Here is a 17,444-nt window from a genome sequence, read left to right as displayed (position 1 = left end):
TACCTAGTATACAGAAGATGGTCAATAATTATCCTTAAGTGATTAAGTGGATAAAAGTTATATTTTTGTACGTCCAAATTGTTTCCCCCAAAAAAGGGATTGAACATATTTTTATACAACCTGATGCCTTTCAATATTCAATATGTCATCATTCAGTTCAACAACCAACCCCTAAATAGTTCAGTGTACCTGAAAGGAATCTTTGTGAGGCCAGTAACATTTTAAATTACCTGGGTATTTATGAGACAACTTTGTATTTTGTGTATGTGGTCCCTCAGGGAGATTTCTTTCTGTACTACTCCTTTTTAACAAACATTGAAAGACAATATAATTATATACACAACAACATAATTATTTAATGTTTAGTAACTTGGGGAAAAACTGTTTCCCTTGAAGTGGTAGATCACTTTTTTCAGCTATGTTTAGTTAAAGAATCCAGAGTAAAGGAAAATTTTAATGATCTCTTTTGGGAAAAAAATTTGATTAGTTGCTATGTCTGCTTTGATTGTTTTGAAGTCTGTCTCATTGGCTTCATATTAAAATTATAAATTTATTTAAAATAAATGTTACATCTATAGGCCCTGTATTTAGTTTTTGGAAACCATTGGATAAAAATGACTTTCCCCATCAGTAACTTTTATTCCTTCCTTCTGAGATTAATGTTCAAATCAATATTATGATTGACATTTCAGTTCGGCTGCAAAGATTAAAATAGTATTCATTTCTTTCTCTTCTGTATCTAGAAGATAAAACATACAAATCATAGGTCAACTGACATTTCACAGAAATGTATGGACCATTCCATTCACAACTTGCTTTAGATGTCCAGCCAGATGATACTGCACATCTAAGAAGAAAGGATAATCAGAGTTTTGTTCACATAATGGGGCTTTCTAGGGAGAGGAAGGTGAATTTCCAATCTGACCTGAAAACATAGCTAGGAGGAGCCAATAATGGTTACGGGGCTTGAGGTTTTTTACTGCGATGAGTGAGTGGGACTGAGTGAGGATTCCCATGTGCAGGAAAGACTTGCAGGGCTTGAATCTTCTGCAAAGGAAGGAGCAGTGTGTTCCTTACTCCAGTGATGGACTAAAAGGACACAAGTGGTGAAGCTGGAAAGCTGTAACCGGTCAAACAGCAAAAGACAGAGTTAGACACTGCTCTCCACACTTCTTTGCTTCATCAGGCTCCCCATCCTGTGATATCAGGGATGAATTTTACAATCATGCATGTGAATACATCCTTTTCTGTCCCAAATAAGGAAGACTCTTTCTGTGATATAGGGTGAGATTATTTGTGTAATGAAACAACGGAAAGAGCCAAGGAAGAGTGAGAAACAAAATTCGATGAGCTGCGAGTTGACTGAGGTTTGGACAAAGGCACCCAAGAGGATGTGCCCTCGGGGCTGCCCCAGGCCTCTCTGGTGAGCACACATGGCCAGTGGACACAGCGTCTGGAAGACGAGTCCCTCAGGAGCCTGTACTGGGAGTCTGCGAGGTGAGCCTGGACAACAGTCTGACCATGTCCCAGCACAGAGTCTGTCAGCTTGTCAGCTGGAACCTCCCAGGCCATGCCCAGCACACGCTGGTCCACCAGTGGTCTGCCGTGGGAGGAAGGGATGGCACCCAGACTGAGGAAAGGCAATACTCAGAGCCCACAACCAACAACCAGCCCTGAGCATGACCAGCTTCCTGAAGCCACCCTGTCTGCAGGGATAGGGAGGGCTCAGGAGGGCCCACCCATCCTCAAGGAGACGCTGGTGTCCAGGGAGCCTTAGTCAGAAGCTTGTTTTAAATGAGACATTCTGAATTCCTTAAAAGAAAAACTTACTATGTATAAATTATTGTATTTTTGGTTCCTGGGCTGTTGCCAATGGCCTCACTGTTTAGCCTGCCACATGGAAAGTTGCATACAGAAAGATTTGTGGCCACACACAGTGGAAGCAAGTAGTGGTTGCTGATAAATTTGTCTTAGACTTTCTCCAAATGGGCTAAGGCAAAGTCCCTGCAATCTAACATATCCTGATGTACTGGATTAATGTTGTGAGGCAACAGGGAAGGTCACTGAAAAAATTTCAGGTGAAAAGGCATTTGCCTTTCTCAAATATACTACAAATTGGGGAAAATTTTGGGGGGCTTGGGTTGGATCCTGAAGACCATGTTTGAGGTTTATATGAAGATTGACCTCACCCTGTTTTTTGGATCTTGTGATTTTGTATATGCTTGCTCTGTTGTATCTGGTTCTTTGCAACCCCATGGAATGTGATCCACCAGGCTCCTCTGTCCGTGGAATTTTCCAGGTAAGAATACTGGAGAGGGGTGCCTATTCCAGTGGTAAAGAATATACCTGCAATGCAGGAGATGCAGGAGTCATGGATTGGATCCCTGTGTTGGGAAGATCCCCTGGAGGAGGAAATGGCAACCCACTCCAGTATTCTTACCTGGAGAATCCCAAGGACAAAGGAGCCTGGTGGGCTACAGTCCATAGGGTCAGAAAGAGACAGGACTAAAACAACTAAAAACACATGCAGGTATATATATGTAACCTCCCTTTCCTTGTGCTGTGTGTATGCAGATGTTGCAATATAATGTTGTACACTTGAAACTTATACAATATTGTAAACCAATGTTACCTCAATAAATAAAGAATGTAAACATGTCAGTTATTTTTATGCTAATGGAAATTGTGACTTCAAGCAAGAGACTGTATCATAAACCATTTTTAAAACTTATTTCAGCTTTGAATTACCTTTTACAGATCATCACCATGAGTCTATAATATCTTGAAACATACTTGAGAAGACCTGTCTTAGGAGTACATAACACACAGTACATAGTGATGCAGGCACAGTGGAATCTGTGGAAGTGACCCACAATCTGATAGGTGGTGGCTATGATTTAAGCCTTCTCTGCTTGGGCCAGGAGGCACAATAAAAATGACACAGAGGTTGGTTTTCCTTTGTCATGCCTGCAAAGTACTTGACCTCCCAACATGAAGTAATGAAACTGAGTCTAAAAGAGCTGCATTTCTCCTCCTAACTTAAAAGAGTTGAATACTTGAGAAGATACCTTGATATGTTCATTACTTTGGCTGTAATTTTAAGGCTGATCATAGAGTTACTAACAAACATACAGCCATTTAAAAGTATTATACAAAATTGCAATTTAAAGTTTTCTTAAAAAGTATGGTATATTGCTTTGTGACAAATTGTGACAAATGAAAACTACAATCTTAGTAATAAGCCCTTATAAAGCAAAAGGCAATTGTGTTAAAATAAACTTTAGGGAAGATGCATGAATTATTTTATTTATTTTCTTAAGGAAAGATATATTACTTTTAAGTATTACTGGCAAGAAGTTATAGCCTGTTAAATTTACAAAGTATTATGAATCGGAACATCAAAATAAGAAATGTGTTAAAATATTATTCAATTAAAGCATTAAACTAAAATTAAATAGCAAATGCTAGATGACTTATTTAACATTTTATTTTGACATAAATTCAGAGTTTCAAGAAAAGGTGCTAATATATTACAAAGAATTCCGGTACAACCTTCGCTCATATTCCTTAAATATTAACCATTTTAACACATTTTTTTTCTTTGATTGTCAAAGACATGATACCTCTTTATTTTTCTATACTACTTTTTATAACATTTATTTTCTCTCTAATTATATAAACAATACTTTTCATTGCCCACAAATAGAAACACAGAAAAACCTAAAGTAAAAATTAACCATCAGCTATAATCTCCATTCTCAGAGATAACCTTCATTTGCTTTTACCCCAGTGCCTACTTTTTCTTTCTTTATTTTTTTTTTAAGTTGAATTATAGAATACTCATTGAAAGGAGTGATGCTGAAGCTGGAGCTCCAGTGTTTTGGTCATCTGGTGTGAGAGTTGAACCATAAAAAAGGCTGAGAGCTGAAAGATTGAAGCTTTGAAACTGTGGTGTTGGAGAAGACTCTTGAGAGTCTGTTGGACTGCAAGGAGATCAAGCCAATCCATCCTAAAGGAAATCAGTCCTGGATAGTCATTGGAGGGACTGATACTGAAGCTGAAGCTCCAATAATTTGGCCACCTGATGCAAAGAACTGACTCATTTAAAAAGACCCTGATGCTGGGAAAGACTGAAGGCAGGAGGAGAAGTGGATGACAGAGAATGAGATGGTTGTGTGACATCATCGACTTGATGGACATGAGTTTGAGCAGGCTCTGGGAATTGGTGATGGACAGGGAAGCCTGGCGTGCTGCAGTCCATGGGGTCGCAAAGAGTCAGACATGACTGAGTGACTGAAGTGAATTGAACTGATGCAAATAGTTGACTCATCGGAAAAGTCACTGATTTGAGTAAAGATTGAGGGAAGAAGGAGAAGAGGGCATCAGAGGATGAGATGGCTGGATGGCATCACTGATGCAATGGACTTGAACTTGGGCCAACTCCAGGAGACGGTGAGGGACAGGGAAGCCTGGGGTGTTGCAGTCAAGGGGATTGCAAAGAGTCGGACACAACTGGGCGACTGAACAACAATAACAAACTAACTGACTTACAACACTGTGTTGGTTCCATCTGCACAACATAGTGACTGAGGACTCTTACACGTTACAAAACAGTCACCGTGGCTTGTCTAGTCGCTGTCTGTTACCATACGCATGTGTTGCAGTGCAATTGATTATATTCCCCACGCTGGCTGCATTTCACACAGAGATTCATTCATTTTGTGACTGGAAATTTGTTCTTCTTAAGGTCTCTCACCTTGTTCACACATCTCCCCACTCCACTTTCATCAAGAAACTACTTATTCTCTGTTTTATTACATGTTTCTTTACATTTCACATGCCGGTTGAATTGTATGGTATTTGTCTTTTTCTATCTGACATTTCATGTAGCATAATACCCCCTAGGTTAACCCACGTTATCACAAATGACAGGATTTCATTCTTTTTTTTTTTTTTTAATGGCTGAGTAAAATTCCATTTTCTTTGATGGATATTTATGATACTTTCATAAATTGGTTATTGTAAATAATTCTGCAGTGAACATAAAGGTGTATATATCTTTTCAAATTAATGTTTTGTCTCCTTTAGAATGATACCCAGAAATGGAGTTCTGATCACATGACATCTACTATTAGTTTTCTGAGGAGTCTCCTACTCTTTTCAGTAGTTGCTGTATCAACAGTGCACAAGGGTGTCCTCTCTATTTTATTGGCAGCATTTGTTATTTGTTACAATTTTGTTAATAGTCATTCTGATAGATGTGAGGTAATATCTCATTGTGGTTTTAATTTGCATTTCCGTGCAACCTCATTTTACAAGGCAGGTTTTGCCTTGATACCAAAACCAGATAAAGACACTACCAAAAGAGATAATTACAGGTTAATATCCATGGTGGACAGAGATGTAAAAACCTTCAATGAAATATCTTCTTTTTGAAAGGAACAGTGGCAGATGATATGATATTCTGTATAAAACATTCCAAGAGATCACCAAAAAACTGATAGAACTCACCAATGAATAAAGTTGTTGGACCCAAACTTAATAAATAAAAATCTGTTATATTTCTATATAGTGATAATGAATCATCAGAAGAATTAAGAAAACAATCTCATTAACAATTGAATAAAAAGAATAAAATATCTGGAAATAAATCTAGCCAAAGAGTTTTCTCAGAAATCAATGACATTTATGAATAAAATTAAAGACAAAATAAATGAAAATATATATTCTTCTTGTTAGTCTTGTTAAAATAATTATATTCTCCAAGGTGATTTATATATTCAGTGTAATTGTTTTCATATGGTCATAGGTGTATGTTACTCAAAGCAAGGACATTCTTCAAAGACCAAATAACTTCAGTAAAAATCAGCAAATTAACTATATTATTAGATCTATAGACCTTACTCTTTGCAGAAGGACATGCTTCCCTTGTTAAAATTCAAGTTACTGTTTCAGTCTTTTTAAGTCAGAGTTTCTGTCAGTGTTGATATCAGTGGCCATGTTAGAGTTTTAGAATCAACAGTTCTTTTCAGATTCTTCTTACTCTGTGTGTGTGTGTGTATGTGTGTGTGCATGAGTGTATTTTATACCATACTAATAATTGAAAGCTGCTTTAGTAATCTAAAGACGAGATGATTTTTATCATGTGAAATTTATGAATTGAAGCATTCAAGTCAAAATTCCACTATGAAAAAAAAGAGAGATTTTAAGTGATCTACGAAAGAAAATTTAACCCACTATTTGCAACTGAACTTATTTCAGCCTCATATCTTTCAATATTGCTGTTGTAGTTCAATTGCTAACCATGTCCAACCCTTTGGAACCCCATAGACTAGAGCACTCCAGGCTTCCCTCTCCTTCATTATCTCCTGGAGTTTGCTCAGACTCACATCCATTGAGTTGAGAATGCCATCCAACCATCTCACCCTCTGTCGTTCTCTTGTCTTACTGCCTTCAATCTTTACAAGCATCAGGGTCTTTTCCAGTGAATCAGCTCTTCACATCAATTGGCCAAAATATTGGCGCTTCAGCTTCAGCATCAGTCTTTCCAATGCATATTCAGCATTATCAGAAGTTATAATTTACAAAATAATAAAAATAAAATTAGAAACTAAATGTATCTTCTGTATTAACTTTCACTTGGTGGCTCAAATGGTAAAGAATCTGCCAGCAATGCGGGAGACTGGCTCCATCTCAGTGTCAGGAAGACCCACAGGAGAAGGGAATGGAACTCACTCCAGTCTTCTTGCCTGGAGGGCTCCTTGGGCAGAGGAGCCTGGCGGGTTACAGTCCATGGGGTCGCAAAGAGTCGGACAGGATGAGACAACACTACCACTTACACTTTTTAAACATTGCAGTGTTAGAAAGCATGTCACTAAAGGCATGACCATGCAGAAAAACTATTTGTTTTTTGCTTATTTGCTTTTTTTTGGCCTCCTAAATGTGAAGGCTTTCAGTTAAAGCATGGATCACTTATATTATAGTAGAATACATTTTTTCCATAGTTCTCTTCAAAGTATTTTTTACTTCCTTGTTCCTCAGGCTGTATATGAGAGGATTTAGCATGGGAATTACCACTATATAGAATACAGAAGATATTTTATCAGTATGCAAGGAATGGCTTGTTTCTGGTTGCATATACATGAAGATGATCGGACCATAAAATATAGTGATGGAAGTCAAGTGGGAAGCGCAAGTAGAAAATGCCTTTTTTCTGCCTTCAGCTGATTTAATCCTTAGAATGGCAAATAGAATGAATACATAGGAGACAAGGAGGATAAAAAGAGAGAAGAAGATATTGAACCCAGCAAGTGTGAACAATAACAACTTTTTGATATATTTGTGATGGGTTTCATGACAGGCCAGGGCAACCAAGGGGACATCATCACTTGATTTATTATGTTTGAATGACAGAAAGATAAGTGGAATGTAAGAGTTGCTTATAGGAGTCCCACAGAAAAGCTATATAGATATGTGCTAAGCACCATCTGAATACAAACCCTTTTGTTCACGACAATGGTATAGAGTAAAGGATTACAAATGGCCACATACCTGTCATAAGCCATGACTGAGAGCATATAGAATTCACAAACCACAAACATGATAAAGCAAAACAACTGAATGGCACAAGCAGGTAAGGATATTCTTTTAGTTTCTTGGAGGAAGTTCACCAGAGTGTTAGGAGTGACCGAGGAGGTATAGCAAAAATCAACAAAAGCTAGGTGGCTAAGGAAATAATACATAGCTGTATGAAGCTGAGGACTGACATGAATTAGCATGATTAATCCAAGATTACCCATGACACTAATTAAGTAGATCACTAAAAAGATCCCAAAAAGAAGGGCTTGAAGCTCAGGATTGTCTGTGATTCCCAAGAGGATGAATTCAGTTACTTCTGAATTATTGTGTTTAGCCATGAATTGTATATAAAAGCATATCATACTGTTATGTGCAGAACATCCGTCGCAGGTACTCTTTCACGTTGTGGATTAAGGACGTCGCTCATGCTTATTTTATGGTGACCATATTGGAAAGAAAAATCCTCACTGGTCAACAGGCCATTCTCAGATTTCAGTGCTGCCTGCTTTGGATTTGAAGGGACTTGCTGCAGGCAGGAATTCCAACACAATCAGTAGTGAGGATATTTGTTAAGGAAGACAGAATATCTTGAATTAAAATATAGGATATCATGTATACAAAATTCCAGCATCATAGGTAGTATAGCAGGATAAATATTTCAAGAGTTAAAGAGATGGCCATGAATATATTAAGAGTAATATATTAAGATGAAACACAAGGCATTTCAACTAGAATTAAGACAATCATGACTCTTACTAAATATTATTCTTAATGTGCTAGCCAATGCAATGAAAGAAAAGGTGAAATATAGTTATGTAATATAGTTATGTATAAAGTATGAAAGTGTATCTAAACCAATATGTTTAGTGAAAAGATGATATTGAATTTTTTTTTATGATTGTGACAATGTCTTCTATTACAATAGATAGAAGAATGCTATGTAATGAAAATTATAACATAATTTTCACAAAAATGTGAAACTTCAAAGAAAAGTGAAAACATAGTTTTCAGAATTCCACTTCATATGATAAACAAAACATTTAAACATAAAGCTTAATTTAATATTGAGCTTAGCAATATTAAATTGCTATATTCATCTTATATATTCATGTTATTTATGTTTAAGTCAAATAAATTCATAGTTTCACATTATTTTTGGTAGAATGACATTTAGAAAAGAAATTCATCTATAGTCTTGGTCTCAGGACAATAGGTTTAGAGTTTGCTATTCGTTTCACCTTCACACTGTTGAAGAGATGGAGGTGTACGTAAGTGTCTGAGATGTTTTGACTCCTCAAAGGTCAGACCTAGCATTCAGATTCGGGCTTTCAGACACCAGGAATCTATGCTCTTTAATTGAAGAGCTGTATCATGGTAAAAGCTCCATCTTGCCAAGATAGGACAGTGTGAATTCAAAGACATTAATGACAGGCTTTGAGTATACAGAATAGAGACTCAAAATTTGCTGCAGGAACTACTGAAATGTTCAAATAGTGGATAAATGTGTTTAAAGAAAGACAAAAAAAAAAAAAAAACTTTTGAGAACTGTAGATTAAGTCAACCCTGTATCTCTATGATTCACCAAAATATATACCCTATTTCCTTTCTCTGGTTATGTTTCATTAAACATTCAAATGGCATACACACACACACACACTCTCTCTCTCACACATATGGTCTTCACAGGTGTGCTAGTGATAAAGAATCTGCCTGCCAACTCAGGAGATGCAGCAGATACAGATTCAATTTTTTGGTCAGGAAGATCTACTGGAGTAGGAAATGACAACACACTCCTGTACTCTTGCTGGGACAATTCCATGGACAGAGCAGCTTGGTGGGCTACTGTCCATTGGGTTGCAAAGAGTCAGACATAACTGAGCAACTGAACACACACACACACACACACACACACACACACTATATACATTCATTAATATATATTAAAATGATATGCAAATTACAAACTCAAAACCATTTTCTGTGTAATTGCAAACTGTTCAATTATCATTACGCTTATCTGAAATTATATATGCATACCTGTATATCTATATCTATCTGTCTATATCACAGTTATCTGTTGTGTATGTTAATCTTCATTTATAAATTGGCCTCTCATGTATAGTATAGTTGGGACTAGAATTCAGGTTCTTTAGCAAGAGAGATGATGTGCAAATGCTTCTGATTTATTATTACTCTTTTGTGTATTCAGTATTTTAGAAGACTCCAAATTTTGTAATGCTGTCTTCATTTAATTGACAAATAAGCTACAGGAAGCCCACAGACAGTTCAAGTCCATCCTTTGACTACAAGACATGTGTTCTTTTCCAAGCTAGACTGCATGGCCTAGTGTGCTCATCACATTATAAACTACACCTTATCCAGTGAGGGCCAACTTACCTGAGATCTGCCCAGTATAATTGCATAGGATCCTTGCTACTGGAAAATGATCTATGGCGTTTCAATTATTTTGTGTATATTAATTTAGAATATATGATACCCCTGGGATTCCATTCTTGAGTTACACCTTTTTTAGATACCTTGAAAAAATATAACAAGATCTCATAGGCTTTAAAAAAAGAAGTTCACTTAAAAATTAGTCTTCAGGGAGGAGGGAGGTGGGTTCAGGATGGGGAACACATGTATACCTGTGGCGGATTCATTTTGATGTGTGGCAAAACCAATACAATACTGTAAAGTTAAAAAATAAAATAAAATTTAAAAAAAATTAGTCTTCAGAGATCAGACCAGATGCCAGGCCATATTAAATCAGTGACTAAAGTAAACTTTGGATGTATTATTCTTCTGAACAAAGACAATTTGAAAAAAAAAATAAAGGCAGTTTGTTAAAGGTATAAATATGGAGCAGTTTTATTAATTCATTCATTAATTTAAAATTATGAAACAGTTTTATAATGTTATATTTTTCAAAGAAACTAGCAAATCAGGGAAAGAAGTACATGTGCATCTTTGCTCTTCATATGGGATATGATTAATGGAACTGGAGAATCCTGAACCAGGGATTTTAAAGTGGTGGAACAATGAAACTTTTGTCCTATAACTAGTTATACACCCAGATAATGGTTTGTTATGCAATTATTCATTTGAGAAATAAAAAAACATGGGTATAAATTCTTATGGAACAAAGAATTATTTTTTAATATGATTTCATTTGAAAATGAGAGAATTGGCAAAAAATTCTAATGGGCACTTTTATATCTGAAATCTCATTCTAAGTGAAAATATTCAGAAAATTTTACTGCACCATGAACATACATGTAGAAATCCAGTATTAAGAATAGGCATTTTGGTAGCTTAAGAGAAAAAAATCAGACTGTGAAGAAAATTCTGTTTTTATTCATTCCAGTCACTTTCTTAATTTCATGAACATAAAAGCCTGGTTTCTATTCATGATGACTTTTATCAGGGCATCTTTCACTTCCTTATTCCTAAGGGTGTAGATTAAAGGGTTCAACATGGGAATGATCACTGTATAGAAGACAGAGGCCGTCTTATCTGTGTCAAGGGAATGATGAGAACTTGGCTGTAAGTACATAAAGATGAGGGTCCCATAGAATATGGTGACTGCCAGCATGTGGGAGCCACAGGTGGAAAAAGCCTTGCGTCTGCCTTCAGCGGAGCGCATCTTCAGGATGGCAGAAATAATGTACATGTAGGAGATAAAGACAACAAGAAGGGAAGAAATGAGCATGAGGCCAGCACAGGCAAAAATCCATAGCTGCTTGGAGTGAGTGTCTGATCTAGTGAGCCTGAGAAGAGGCATGTCATCGCAGTAGAAATGATTGATGAGGTTGGAATGGCAGTAGGAGAGGCGGAAGGTGAGGATGGTATGAAATAGGGCAACCAGGAAGCTGTAGCCATAGGGGGCAGCCACAAGCTGAACGCAGATTCCTGGGGACATTATGACCATATAGAGCAGAGGGTTACAGATGGCCACATACCGGTCATAGGCCATGGAAGCCAGCAGCAAACACTCGGCAGTCATGAAGGCCAGGAAACAGCCCAGCTGGGCAGCACATCCATTGAAAGGGATAACATTTTGTTTGTACAAGAAATTTCCTAGCATTTTGGGTGTAATGACAGAAGAATAACAGAAATCAACAAAAGCCAAGTTACTAAGGAAGAAGTACATTGGCGTGTGGAGTCTTGAATCTGTTCTGATGACTAGGATCAGACCCAGGTTGCCTGCTACTGTGAAGAGGTAGATGGATAAGAACAGGACAAAGAGGGGGATCTTCAACTCCTGACGATCTGTGAGGCCCATGAGAACAAATTCTGTCACCTGGCTGCAATTTATCTGGATCATGTGTCTTCACTATGTCTGGATGACGAGAGGATAATAAAATCCAACTTAATTAAATTCAAGTCTTAATATCCTTTAAAGCAATTGGTATTATCAAGACGAAAGTGCTAACAGTGAGAGTGCTAGCATCCTTGAGTCTGGCGATGAGACAAAGAGTAGATGGAGATGTTTTACAGGAGAGACATATTTATCTCCCCCAAATAAGTGCATTTTATGAAGTTAACAGCTGTGGATAGGATTCAGTCCACACTGACTCTTTGCTCAAAGCTCCTATGCTTTTTAAAATTTAACATTATTTTTTCAAAACATTAAAGCTATTGCTTTTTTAAAAAATATCCTAACATTAATAATATAAAGGAAAATGAGCCCCCTGCAGTGACATCACTCTGACAGACTTGTATATGTGATACAAACCCCACATTGTTGCAGTCCTGACAGAGCAATGAACAGCATGCTCTATCCATCTATTCTATTCTCAGTACTTATTGCAGGGAGGCCACCATTGATTGCTACATAATCTTCACAAATGTGTTAATAATGCAAATGCTGAAAATGGGCAACTTTATTAAGGACTATAGCTACCTCATGGGTTGTTTGTTATTTTATGAGTGCACTGAGGAAGACCAGGGCAGTTAAATAATATATATATATATATATTATAAAAATAAATTATAATATAAAAACATATTATAAAAAATATAATATAATTTTTTTGTGACTGCCCTGGTCTTCCTCAGTGCACTCAGGCATTCTCGGCTTGCAGCGACCAGGGCTACTCCTCTGTGTGGTGCCCAGGCTTCTCATTTTGCTGCCTTTCCTTGTTGCAGAACACAGGCTCAGTGGTTGTGTTACATGGGCTTACTGGTCCCATGGCATGTGGGATCTTCCTGAACCAGGTATCAAACCCATGTCCCCTGCATTGGCAGGTGGATTCTTAACCACTGGACCATGAGAGAAGTCCTACTTTGCTTCTTATATTCCCATGTTATAGACAGGGAAGAAACACTGAGAGGTAAAGCACCTGAAGTAAGCTTAGACAGCCTGTCTGTAGCACAGGGCTTTCAAACTAGTGTTCTTCTGATGCAGGAGACCACTCACTATTAGATAACTAACAAGCATCTACCTTTTAATGCAGGGTAGTCTACCCAATACTCCGAAATGGAAAAGTATCTACAAAAGACTGGATAGATGTATATGTATAAGTGAGCCACTTTGCTGTTCAGCAGGAATTGCAATATTTTTATTATAAATCAATAAAAAAATATGTTCCAATAAAAATTTTAAAGTCAATGTAAAATTTCTATTTTATTTCACTTATTCTATTATATCTATGAGAAAAAAATACAATGGAGTCTCAGTAATGAGCCATTGATTTTTTAATAGATAAATGTTGATGAATGCCATTTCATTGAGGTTTATGCCAAGCAAGGCACAGCAGAAAGAACCTTGAATGAAATTGGGAGATCTTTATTTGAATGCTCTGTCACCCTCAAAATACATTAATTTTAGCATGTCAAAAATTCAGTTTGTTCCTCATTTTCCTAATTTAAAGGTGCCTATTTTATCAAAATCAAAAATAATTTTTAAGTGGGCATGTGTGAATGTTTCTACAACTTTCTATGGGAATAAGATAATTTTTGATGGTATTGATCAATACATAAAGCAAGTCATCAGAGTGTTTAAAAGCCTAGTTAGTCATCCCATGAATAAATGAATTCTACTTTGAAATTATTAAGCAAGTATTTTATTGGAAATTTGGTTTACTTATTCCAAGACAGCAGCTAAGAGTTCATTGTTTAGCAACTAGACATGCTTCAGTATGCCATTTTATCTTATCTTAAAGGTAGCACATGCATATATTTGATAATATATTTGAAAGTATATTATATATGATCTTTTATGATCTAACTCATGATATTTTATATTCAGAATTTATATACTCACATCTCATGCTGCAGTCAACACACAGAATTATTTTGCAATCCTCAATTACAGTATGACTTTCCATTTTTCCCTACTTCCTATGTGTTTTATATACTTATCTCTACCAGGTGAATGATAATTAGAGTTGGAAGAAAAAATCTTATTTATTCTTCAAAGCCTATCAAAACTCAACCTTTCCCGAGAAGAGACTTCTTTAAATTCCAGTTCCTCTATTACTTACCAGTTTTCATTTTTATGTTCTGGAAACATTTTATACATAATTTATTTACATATAATTTATTATTTCCATCTATTTCTGTATTTCTTATTTTGATAGGTTATCTACTCCATGGGTGGGAGTCATGAATTCTTTATTCATTTCTTAATATAGCCCCTTCTACATGCTTGTCACACTATTTCAGTTTATGCCCCTGTTCATAATTCATATTTTTATTTGTATCAAATATGTTAAGGGTCACAATGATGATTTAATTTAATGTGCTTATCTCTCATTCTGGGTAAAATGACTAGATTTGTTAAAATGGAAAGGAGAGTCTTGATATAGTTTACAGTCTAATCAGTTAAGTGCCTAATTTGTCTAAATATTTGAATAGATTCTATCTCAGAGATTTCAAATACTTTTTTCATCCCAAACTACTAAAAATGCATTTTATATAATACTACATGTCTGCATAACTGAAATAAGATTAGAGGAGATATTCTTTCCCTTGTTTCTAAAATGCCATCCAAAATATTTTATTCTAAAATTTATTCTATTCTAATTCATTTGAAAACTGTCATTTGTATCTCAATTTTTAAATATACTCTTCTAAACTATACCTGGCAGACCGTGTTCCTATTTCTTCTCCAAACAGGTCTGGGTAGCAGCACACTGCAAGGTTTTGTCCCTGACGTATCCCAGGGCTCTTTCTCACTTAGAATAGGAGGCAAGGAAAATAATCATGAAGCTCAGAGCCCACACCCCAAGGGGTCCCAAGGCAGGCTGAAGATCAATTAGCATTATTATTCTGTTTTGAAGAACTTCAGGTGTACAGTTCTGCGTTTGATATCATTGCCCTAAGATTTTCTAGTTTTTGAGTTACTCTTATTTATTTGTTGCTTTAATTGTTATGTGGTTCTTGTTGTTCAACAGAAGGATTTAAATGTATCCTTGGAAGAAAAATAAAAATTACCTTGTGAACTTTCTAACTACATCTCTTTCAAATAAATGAATATGTAACTCCTCCAAGAATCTATTTCTGAACATCATTGTCCTATTCTTTGAAATGTTCGTGAAGTGTTCATTTTCTCTTTAGTTGTCTCTCTCCGTCATTACTTGATTTCCTTGGTGACCAAGTCTAAAGAACACTCTCCCAGAGAGCTTTCTTAGCTCTTCTGTGTCTACAACAAGGGTGTACAGATAGAAGATGGTTTTATTTATTTATTTTGTTGATATTGTCACGTTTTAATTTTTTTTAATTTTTTAGGGTTTTTTTTTGTTCTTTTTATTTTATTTATTTATTTATATTATTATTTTTTTAATTTTATTTTTAAACTTTACATAATTGTATTAGTTTTGCCAAATATTTACTTGGAAACAATGTGTCAGCTGTAAACTGAATTGTATCCTCCCCAAATTCATAGATCAAGGGCCCAAACCCAATGTGATGGTATTTGCAGATGGTCCTTAGGGAGGGACCTAGGCTTAGAAGCGATAATGAGAATGGGATCCTCATGATAAATCAGTGGCCTTACAAGTAGAGACACTAGTTTGTTCTCTCTCTCTTTAACATGTAAACACACACTCTCTGATACACACACATACACACACAGAAGAGCTCATGTGAGGAGAGCACAGTTAGAGAGCAGCCACATACAATCCCTCAAGAGAGTTTCTACAAAGAACCAAACTGATCAGGAGCTTGATCTTGGACTTACTGGCCCCCCACATTATGAGAAAATAACTTTATATTGTTAAAAACCACTTATTTTTATAGTATTTTGTTATGATAACTTGAATGGACAAAGACAGCATGTTTATGGAAACAATAATTCTCTACATTGAAACAGTTTTTGTTGGGTTTATGGGAGGGGGTAATGAGGGAGAAAGGAACTATGGAATTATCTTCATTTTTCCAATATAGAGCAATTTCTGTTGCCTTCTCCATAAATTTTTTTAGTATAAATTTATTTATTTTAATTGGAGGCTAATTACTTTACAATACTGTATTGGTTTTGCCATACATTGACATGAATCCGCCACGGATGTACATGTGTTCCACATCCTGAACCCCTCTCCCACCTCCCTCCTCATACCATCCCTCTGGGTCAGCCCAGTGCACCAGCCCTGAGCATCCCGTATCATGCATTGAACCTGGACTGGCAGTTTGTTTCACATATGGTAATATACATGTCTCAATGCCATTCTCCCAAATCATCCCACCCTTGCCCTCACCCACAGAGTCCAAATGACTCTTCTATACAACTGTGTCTCTTTTGCTGTCTTGCATACAGGGTTATTGTTACCATCTTTCTAAATTCCATATATATGTGTTCGTATACTGTATTGGTGTTTTTGTTTCTGGCCTTCTCCATAATTTAGGGCATCCAGCAATTAACCGAGAATTCACCAGATACTTTAATTATATCTTCCAGAGGTTTCAGATAGGAGGTGAAAAATAAAACTTCAGTTACACATAATGAACCTAAAAGACATAAATGAGAGGATCAGTAAAACATTTGATGTAAACTGTGAGACCCAAAGCAAGGAGAAGTTTGCATCCCTAAGGATTCTGGATTAATGATGGTAACTTTGGCCACCTCATGCGAAGAGTTGACTCATTGGAAAAGACTCTGATGCTGGGAGGGATTGGGTGCAGGAGGAGAAGGGGATGACAGAGGATGAGATGGCTGGATGGCATCACTGACTTGATGGACATGAGTCTGAGTGAACTCCGGGAGTTGGTGATGGACAGGGAGGCCTGGCGTGCTGTGATTCATGGGGTCGCAAAGAGTCGGACACGACTGAGCGACTGAACTGAACTGAACCAGATTATCCTGCATATGGTTTGTGAGGATACAGGGAGGGATTTGTCTGCTTTGTATAGTGATTTTGAATATAAATTTTACGATGTAGTTTTCTATGAAATAAAATTTCAGTGATAACTATGGGCTTTAATATAATGGCTGCAGGGCAGTTTGTACACGATGCATTAACATACGTGGTTCAGTGAACAGGAAAAGTAGCAAATCCTTGCATTTCAAAGCTTGACATGATCATGATTTGTCAGCATCAATCAGGATTATATGAATTAACATGAATTATGCTTAGTGTGCAGAGTACATCAGGAGAAACGCTGGGCTGGAAGAAGCACAAGCTGGAATCAAGATTGCCGGGAGAAATATCAATAATCTCAGATATGCAGATGACACCACCCTTATGGCAGAAAGTGAAGAGGAACTAAAAAGCCTCTTGATGAAGGTGAAAGAGGAGAGTGAAAAAGTTGGCTTAAAGCTCAACATTCAGAAAACTAAGATCATGGCATCCGATCCCATCACTTCATGGCAAATAGATGGGGAAACAGTGGAAACAGTGTCAGACTATTTTTTTGGGCTCCAAAAT

At 36.6% G+C, this 17,444-nt stretch overlaps 1 protein-coding gene and 1 pseudogene across 1 annotated transcript; both read right to left on the bottom strand.

Moving 5' to 3' along the window:
• Positions 1–6,972: 6,972 nt before the first annotated feature.
• On the bottom strand, positions 6,973–7,916 carry LOC104993569 (annotated as a pseudogene).
• A 3,026-nt stretch (positions 7,917–10,942) lies between these two features.
• Positions 10,943–11,902, bottom strand: LOC104993557 (olfactory receptor 1044). Its single transcript, XM_010846868.1, has one exon. The coding sequence runs from the start codon at positions 11,900–11,902 to the stop codon at positions 10,943–10,945; it is 960 nt and encodes a 319-aa protein (XP_010845170.1).
• Between the last annotated feature and the right edge of the window lie 5,542 nt (positions 11,903–17,444).

The sequence above is a fragment of the Bison bison genome, unplaced genomic scaffold (genome assembly GCF_000754665.1).
Source record: "Bison bison bison isolate TAMUID 2011002044 unplaced genomic scaffold, Bison_UMD1.0 scf7180017849297, whole genome shotgun sequence".
Classification (NCBI taxonomy): Eukaryota; Metazoa; Chordata; class Mammalia; order Artiodactyla; family Bovidae; genus Bison; species Bison bison.
This window is presented reverse-complemented; position numbering and strand designations above follow the sequence as displayed.

What these genes read in the sequence shown, in the direction of transcription:
- LOC104993557 (XM_010846868.1), bottom strand. Translation starts at nt 11,902, where the DNA reads ATGATCCAGATAAATTGCAGCCAGGTGACAGAATTTGTTCTCATGGGC.